The sequence below is a fragment of the Rhinopithecus bieti genome, unplaced genomic scaffold, assembly GCF_001698545.2.
Source record: "Rhinopithecus bieti isolate Rb0 unplaced genomic scaffold, ASM169854v2 scaffold_40077, whole genome shotgun sequence".
Lineage (NCBI taxonomy): Eukaryota > Metazoa > Chordata > Mammalia > Primates > Cercopithecidae > Rhinopithecus > Rhinopithecus bieti.
In genome coordinates this window covers 153126-162665 of record NW_016816716.1, presented here as the reverse complement: position 1 = coordinate 162665, position 9540 = coordinate 153126, and the positions used below count along the sequence as shown (strand labels likewise).

General features: G+C 40.1%; 1 protein-coding gene across 1 annotated transcript in view; it reads right to left on the bottom strand.

The window, feature by feature from the left end:
* DNAH9 (dynein axonemal heavy chain 9) overlaps positions 1 to 9540 on the bottom strand; it is a 381759-nt gene that overhangs the window by 307329 nt on the left and 64890 nt on the right. The window contains 3 exon segments of the mRNA XM_017855172.1: positions 950 to 1374; positions 1484 to 1680; positions 5761 to 5896. Of these exon segments, the coding sequence (XP_017710661.1) occupies positions 950 to 1374; positions 1484 to 1680; positions 5761 to 5896 (758 nt within the window).

Here is a 9540-nt window from a genome sequence, read left to right as displayed (position 1 = left end):
AAAAAAAAAAAAAAAAAAAAAAAAAAAAAAAAAAAAAAATTCCCACAAAGCGTTCTTGGGGTTTCCTAGGGTAGTCAAACATTACCCTTGGAAAGTCTCTTAAAGTTTATTTGGAGATAGATAAAATTCTTGATGTTGCCATTTGCTTTCTGCCTATGGCTCCAGATCATGGAGCAAGGCCGTGGCAGCATTAAGCAAAACCAGCACTAAACTGAGGAGGGGTCAGGCTGACCTCCCTGCAGTGTCGTCCAGCACTCCAAAGGGCAATCACTGTGCGGAGGGACTGGTGGTCCCCAGTGGGGTTCTGAGATGGGGGTCAAGATTCTAATTGTGGTGTGTCTCTGGGGACCAGTTCAAGGTAAAGTGACCAGGGGACTGTTGACCACATGGATTGTTCATTCAGAGGATGGTGCTCTGGCTTAGAGAGCCTAGTGCTGGGCTGGGTGGTCTAGGTCACAGTAGGACACACAGAATTTCATATCCAGCCTGTTGCATGGTGAGAATGGCACAGACAGGCAGGGAGGAGCACAGGGTTTTAGTAACGTCCACATTGCCCAGCTGGATAACCTGAGACAAGGAGTAAGAGGTAGAAGTAAAACAAAGAGGCCCGTCAGATACCCTCGGCTTCCCAAGTTTAAAGAGATGGCATGGGGCTGTGAAGGGAGCTTGGACCTCCTATTATTGTCTCTAACATTCCTTACCACTTAACCACTTGCCTTTCACACACTGGATGTCAAATGGAAAACAAAACAAAGAGGGCTTATCTGGTGAACAAAGAAAAGGGCAGGACTTAAGTTACCATGATGTCTGCAAGTCTAGAACCTCTAACCAGCTGTCTTAATTTTTAATTTAACCAACATATCCATGGGGAAAAAATATAAAAAAGGTTAAAAACATGGTGTTCCTCGCAGCCTAGCATGCTGGAAGAAAGTGAAAACAACTGTCGTACCTGTGAGTGACGTGGTCCACAAGATGCTGTTTGAACAGGAGGCTCCACCTCTTAATAATATTCAGCAGGGATGCCTTAAAGGGTCGAATATCAATTTTCATCCAGCTGTCAAACACCTTGATGGGCTCCAGCCTGCACACCTCTTCATAGAGCGTTTCATAGGAGTCGATTTGCACTTTAAACTGAGAAAGGAGGGGAGGGTTCTCTGGGATGCTGTCTTCCACATGGTCTTCAATTTCCTCCGGAGTGAGGATGTGCCCATACAGCAGAAACTGACCCAGAACCTCCTTCTGGTCCTCCACATAGAGGTATGAATACTGGTTGAAGGTGCTCCGATAGCCACAGCAGAGGCCCATCATTCTCTGGACTCTCTCCATGAGCGTGTGCCGCATGTTTGCCAAATCTGGCATACCATCCAGGTCGACCTGCGGAAGTGAGACAATTGCAGGCAGGTTATATCAGTGCGTGGCAGGAAGTTCAAGATTCGGTGGGAGAGGACACAGCTGGAGGGCAGGATGGCTGCAGCTCCAGTACCTGATAGTGAGGAGAGCCGTTTTGTGGGGAAAGTCGTGGCACCAGAGATGATATCCTAAAAATGCTGGTGACGAGACCCTCAACAATGTCATAGAAACCCCCCTTCACGCCAGACTCCAGAGACGGATAGAAAACTAGGTCTGGGATGGCTAGACTCAGTTGTGCTTCAAATATTGGGGTAAGTCCTGCCTTACACTCTGAAAAACACAGAAAACAAGCAAACAAAACAAAGAGTGGATAAAATGGACAAAGTAGAGGACTGTTTTAAAAGCATCCAGACCAATGCTTTCCTTTAGATAAGCTGCTAGACTGTAGGAAAATGGAAATGTAAAATTTGTTTACATCCCATACAATGTGAGGGTGATAGTCTTGCAGTGCTTCTCAATGGGGGAACCACTGACATTTGAACAGGCCAATTCTGGTGCAGGGCTCTCCTGGGTACTGCAGGATATTTACTTTGCTTGTCTTCACGGAGTACATCCTAGTGACAGATCAGCCCAAGCCTCTCTCCTTCCACATTCTCAAATGCCTCTTGGGTGACAGTCCAGCCTCTGGCTGAGAAGAGATTGATTTGTTGTTTATTTTTATTTATTTATTTATTTTTTGAGATGCAATCTGGTTCTGTCACCCAGGCAGGAGTGCAGTGGCACAATCTCGGCTCACTGCAACCTCCACCTCCTGGGTTCAAGCGATTCTTCTGCCACAGCCTCCTGAGTACCTGGGACTACAGGCATGTGCCACTGCGCCCGGCTAATTTTTGTATTTTTAGTAGAAATGGGGTTTCACCATGTTGGCCAGGCTGATCTCAAACTCCTGACTTCGTGATTCACCCACCTTAGCCTCCCAAAGTGCTGGGATTACAGGCATGAGCCACCGTGCCCAGCCAAGATTTCAAAGTCCATTTCTTGGAAGCAGCTGATTTCTTCCTAGGCACAAGCCATGTCATGCCACTGATCACTCTAGGTGAATGGGGGCAGGCTTGTCAACGATGCACAGACATGAACCACAAAGAGAAATTACAATTCTGCCTATTCTGCTCCTTATCCTTTTCTAAGAAATAATTTATTGCTGTGGTCCTGTAGTGATAAAAATTTTAAAAACAGTATGAATAATTAACAAATCCTTGATTACTTACTAGGTCAACTTGCCTTGCTAAATTTAAATCAAAATACAACGCAGAGCAAGATGTTCCAGGTACAAGATATATGCTTAAAGTTTTTATCAATAACCTCTTATTTTTATATGACTTTTCAATTGTAGTTATATTTAGGAGCCTGTTATGGGCTGAATACTGTGGGTGGCAGAAACTGTTCACTGAAATCCATTGTTGTCTTCTTCCCTTGAAATAGAGTAATAACTGGGATTTGACCAGATTTCCCAGCCCTGCTTGCAGACAGGTGTGGCAACGAAATTTCCTCACCAATGGATGTAGGACAACATGATGGTGCCACTCGTGGGCTGGGACTCTTGAGACTGCAGGTGACCCTTCTCTGTACTCAGTCTCTTTCTCCTCTACCAGACTACAGCCTGGACATGGCAGTGAGTCAGCTCAACTGCAGAAATGAGGACAAGGCCCTGAAGAATGGTGGAGCCACAGGACAGAAGGAACCTACCCACCAAACTGGAACACCCACCTTTGACTCTTTCAGGGGTAGACTTCTCTGTCCTTGAAACCATATTGTTGAGGGAGTTTTTGTTACCACAGCTTAGCCATTCACCCTAAGTAAAATACTGCAGTATACTCAAAATACGTAAGAATAGGGCCTTGCCTTCAGAACTGGAGGGATGACAAATTCACATTACTGGACTCGGGAGAGTCCCAATATTTAACTTAAGGGAACACAAGGATGGACTCAGGAAAGTCCCAATACTTAACTTAAGGGAACATAAGTTTACCAATAACAAAGTAACTATACTACTATAAGTTTATAAAGTGGTATAGTTTATAAAAACTACTATAAGTTTATAAAACAGTATAGCTTATAAAATCACCTATAATTTGCTATATGTACTCATGACATATTCTGTATTAATATACATATTATGTACTTATAAATTAATAGATAAGGTTGCATATAGTTTACAGAATTCAAAAGACTTGAAAGAATGTTTTAACTATATGAGATTTTTTGCCCCATATGTTGACATGGGACTGTAATCTCTACACTGGATGTAACACCAATGTAATTATCATCCAAAGCAGATTGTCCTGGTTCCACAATCTTGGTGCATGTAAATCATTTTACTAGGTAAGAGGAGGAGGGACATTTCTCTATTGAGTGGGAAGCATACAACCTATGCAGGGTTTGGGTTGAGAGATGACAGGGAGACCAACCCAAACCTTGGGAATGCCCTCAACAATGTCATAGAAACCCCTGCTCTGATCTGGACTCCAAAGGTCAAAGAAGTCTACTCTCCTCCAGGTTAACAGTCCAAGGTGAATGTTCCAGTTTGGTGGACAGGTTCCTTCCATCCTGTGACTCTACCATTTTCCAGGGCCTTATCCTCATTTATTGACACAAGTAGACAAAATGGTAAGGTGGACCTAGGATGAAAAAGCCACTTAACTGAGCCACTGCAAGGGGTCACCATGATTTTCTTCTCAAAGGCCCCTTTAGGCTCCTTTACTTCCCCTTAGACAACCAGTGTCTTTTAAATTTTATCTATAGTGCTTCAGATCAGGCAGCTGATAAATTTAGCTCCTGCCCTTTCAAAGGAGAATTTGAAGGGCCTCTATATTGTGAAGAAAATGTGTTCCTCTGTCCTCCTATTTCCACAAAGGGAAGGAAACTTTGGTAATCTTGGAGAGAGACTGCCATCTCTTTTCTCCATCCCCTGGTCCCACTCTGTCCTTCCCACAGGTGGGCACATGGCACATGAGACAGCCCAGATCAGGAGAACCAGTGAGCCATTGGTCAAGGATGGAGTCATTTAGGCACCATTTCTAGTGCATTGCCTGTACCCAAGTATGGTTGGGGTGTCTTCCTAGTTTCTCTACGGAGGGCTTAGTGATGAAGCCCCCTGAACCTCCAGCATTAGAGGAGGCTTGGTCAGTTCACTAAGGTGAACACCACCAGTGCTGGTCCATAGGAGCCAGTTGTGCAGACTTGGTGCCCATATTCCATGCCCCATTGGCTTATTGCTCCCAAGCTCCAGAAGATGATCTCCTACATTGCTAACTATGCTGGGTTTCCTGAGTCCTGTTGTTGATTTCCTTAGTTTGGAGCACCCCTGTATCCTGCAAGCAAAGACCATGCCTCACACCTCACCCATTCTACCTATCAAGACCATAGGGATGGCCATTGGGGCTACACTCAGCGTTGGGCCTTGCTTCTCTCTGGATTTTCAACCTAGGTATCTGCAGGTAGTCTCTTTAGTGGGCTGGATATCTGGACACTGGCTTTGGACTATGTATTTTACATCAGTATTTCATTTTGATCCTTGAGTTTTAAAAACTCTCGTCTTACTTCCATCCTCTAGCTTCAAAATATTTACCTCTGCCTTTCCATTTTGACAAATCCTTCTATAAGCTCTTTGCTAAGCAACTCAGAATCTGCCAGAACGTGAAGGTTTAATTCAACTTTTAGTCCTGAACTCTTCTGCCCTGTCGATCTCATCATTTACTAGTCAAGGTTAGCCCTTTCTGTATCTTTCACTCTGTGTACCTTACCCCAGTTTATCCACTACAAATTCAAAGCCTTTAACTATTTTTTAAAAGCTTCAAAGAATGCCCATTCTGTTCTACACATTTCTTTTTCTTCTGAAAATTACCTCCTCCCGTTTCTTATGTGACTCTTTTACTCAGAAAAACTTCTGTTTCTTCCATTTAACCTGGTGGACACAATCTCCTTGTGTTCTCAAAGGCTACAGAGATAAAGTACATGAAGCTTGAAGGCACAGAATGTACCCCACCCATTGCCATAAGTCAAGCTGGGATGAAGCCTTCTGCCTTCATTACTAACAGTGCTTCCTGCTTCTTAACTTGGTCACTCCTCTTTACTGAAGCTTCATTTCGAGTGAATTCACTTTTATGCTTTTGCTGTGTGCGTCACTATCTTACAGCCTGTTTTATTATCTAATTTTAAGCGTCAGAAATCTTTGTCTTTGAACAATTTAGAAGTTCAGTACCTTTTCTATTTTCCTGTGCATCATTCACAAAAAGTCAACAACGTTTTGGGAAAAGTCACAGAGCACTCAGCTGCTCTTCAATATAATTCAACAAATGTTACTGTCATTATCTTTCCAATAATAACCCACATCCATAAGCCAGTAAGTACCAGTATTTTCCAGGAGATACTTGAGGGAGCACTCAATGGCAAGAAAGAATCCATTCAGCAACATATTGTCAATAGAGTTAATATATGTCTTCCAGCTATTGGAGGTTGGGTCTGCTGAAAATAGACCCAGGTTTTCCTATAAAAGGAAGAAGAAAGGATATAAACCTTGTTTAATAGCATGAAAGAACTGGTAATCAACGGTCAAAATAAAAACAACACATGGAGAAAAAAATTCTCTTGTGGAGGATTTGCTATTACATGTGTATCAAATCCACTCTGCCTAACGAGTATTACCATTGATTGAAAGGCAGGCAAAGTTAGTCCATGACGGGAATATAGGGGTCAACCTGTCCCTGAGGAAGGAGGATGGGGTTGGCCCAGCTCCTCAGAAGCAATGCTGAGGGATGCAATGTGTGTGCTTCCTAAGTGCTGGTTGATATACTGTGGAAGAAGCTGCATCAGGGCAGAAGTGAGGGTAGGCAGAGGAAGGAATTCTAAGGGTAGACAGTATTAAGATTCAAGGCTTAATAGAAATTTCAGGTTCAAAGAAGCAAAGCATTTTCTGGTTAATTCTTAGAAGTGTTTTGCAGGTGGCATTCAATACTACTGAATGATTTAGAAAATGCATACAAATAAATAAAAAATGTTTCTCCCTCTTTCTCTCCCTCTTGCTCTCTCTCCCCCGTCCTTCCTCCCTGCCTGCTCTTTTACATGATACACTCTTGACCTATTGGCGCCCAAACATCCCATGGTAACAAGGTTTGGGTTTCAAGGAAAGGAAGCCTAAATGCTCAGCAATGCCAAGTACAGACATCCCATTTACTCTTTGTAATTTGCAGTATTAACAGTTTTTACAGCAACTTTCCAGTTATCTAATATCTTCAGAGGAAGCAGGAACTAACTTGCAGAAGTAACTCTTCTAGATGACTCATATTTACCCCTTCAGGATATACTGCCATGTTATAAATCCCCTCAGATTTAAACAGTCTCATGATCCTGCTTTTAGGTAACATAACTCTACAATTTCTAAGATGCAATACCTATACCTTTCTTTCCTAAGTAGACTTAAGATGTTCTTCATGACTTAAAGTCTATCATCATGCAAATCACAACACCATGACAAGACAGAGTTGCTATCAGGTGTTAAGATGCATATGCTTGTTTGCTTCCACATTAAATCACTGCTAGTGTTTATGACTGCTTTGTATAATTGTTCTATCTTCTCTGACTCTCAAGCTATCAATATAATATCTATATCCTTCACCTTTGTTCACTGCCTCAAATCTATTGCAGTCTAAGAAACAAATGTGTTGGAATATTCTATGAAGTAGGAAGAAATAGTTCAGGTTTCTGATTTTAACCACAACAGAAGAGAGTGAGATTGTACTTGCTCTTCTTCTGCAAACAAACATAGAACTGATTATAATAAAAGAATTAATTTGTTTGGGTAACTGGATAACAGACAGAACAGGAATGTGATCTTTGAAAGAAGGGACATACTCAAGGTGAGCCGCACCACCACCTGGCTTTCTACCCAAAGGCCCTTTTCAAACTATGGCATAGGTTAGTGGAGCTTAGTTACAGCATCCCTGCTGATAGGCAGAGATGACAGAATTTGGAGTTTGGTGCTGCTGTAGTGGCTGGGTCTTCTTGAGTCTGACTGAGGAATCAGCTACATATGTTTAGAGCAAGCCTCTGTAAGATCTGGTAAGAATAGTTGCAGAGGGCTCTAAGCTGAATGGAAATTATGTAGGTTGTATAGTGTTGGAAGATGTTAGGGTTCTATCAGAAATAATGAAGCAACCTTGCAGATAACCCAGGAATTCAGTTGAGACCCTGGAAACACCATAAGTTAGAACTGCTTGATCCCAGAGTAAGTCCTCTTTAGATCCTTAAAAAGTGAGCCTCAACAGGATCAAAGTGATCCATCAGTAAATTAGTGGCCCGCCAAAATAAAAATCAAACTCTTTAAAGGAAAAAAATCCGGATTCTCAAGTGGCATTCAAGTGGCCTCTAACATGTCTAGCACATAATAAAAAAATTACTAGACATATAAAGAAGCAGAAAAATGTGCCATTTAACCAGGAGAGAAAACAGTCACTAAAATCAGATTCAGAAAATAATCTGGGTAGGTCTCTGACTTCATAGTTGTCATACTAACCCTAGAAAGCCTACTCATTAAACCTATTTCATGTGAGAGAAAATTAAACTTCTGTCCCATTAAAAAAGAGAAAAGAAATAGACTCAGAAAATAACATAGATATTGAAATTAGCAGATAAGAACATCATAATTTCACAAAATTTAGTGAAAAAGAGTTTCAAGAAACTTACAAACTCCAAGCATGAAGAACACAATGAAAACCAACTTAGGAATATTATTGCTGTGCTGAAAAAATATCAAAGATTAAAAAAGAATCTAGTAAAATCAGCCTGAGATAAAGAACACATTACATATAGAGAAACAAAGATTCAAATTATGACTGGCTTCTTATAAGAAACATTGGAGAGTAGGAGATAATGAAATAACTTCCAAAAGAAAAGCAAAACGATAAACACGATTATATACCCAGTGAAACTGTCCTTTAAAAACAAAGATGAAACAAGGGCATTTTTAGATAAACAAAGACTGAGAGAATATGTCATAAGCAGACCTGAACTTGAAGAAATACTAAATAGAAATACTAAATAAATTTCTTCAGGCTTGAAAGAAATAATCCCAGATGGTAATTTATATCTGTAAAAGGGAATAATAAGCCTGAAGATGATGAGTATGTGGGTAAATATAAAACACTGTAAATATTTTTTCTTAAATTTTAAAAGTAAAAACTATAACACTGCATTGTGGGGCTCAATATGCATATTAATAGATACCATATATTTTACTATTAATATATATTATGTGTGTGTGCATATATATAAATATCTCACCAACAGTACAAAAAATAGGTGAGAGGTTATATTACACCACACTTTTGCAAGGTTTCTGTACGAAAAGTCTAAGTAGATTGTGATAAGCTGAAGATACATACTGAAACCTAGAATAACCACTAGAATTGTAATGCAACAAGGTAAAGCTGATATGCCAATTGAGACATTCAAATAGAATTCTAAAAAAATATACAATTACCCAACAAGCAGGTCAGAATGGAAGAGGAGAGGAACAAAAAAGCAATGAAGCAAATAGAAAACAAAAAGCAAAATTTAGTAGAGCTAAATTCAACCATACAAATACTTACAGTAAATGTAAACAGTCTATGCATTCCAATTAATAGGCAGAGTTGTCAGACTTAGAAAAGTAAATTTGTATTATATGCTGACTATAAAGACAAGAAATTTCAATCCAAGAAACAAATAGGTTGGAGGTAAAATGGTGGGAAAAGATGTAAAATACAAAATTTAAGAATAATGAATCAGAAAAGAAAGGCTATATTATTATCAGAAAAAAGTAGACTTCAAAACAAGAGGGTATTGTTAGAAGTAAAAAGGGAATTTCATAATGATAAAATGGTCAATTAATCAGGAAGTTGTAACAATTATAAATGTATGTGCACCTAACAACAAAGCCCTATGATATATGAAGCAAATGCTAACAGAATTGAAGGTGGAGATAGACAATTCAACAATAATAATTAGAAACTTCAATACTCTATATAATAGATAGAACAACTTGGCAACAGGTCAACAAGGACATAGAAGACTTGAACAGCAATATACACAAACTAGACTTAACAGATATGTATAGAACGCTGTGCCTATTGAGAGCAGAATCACATTATTCTG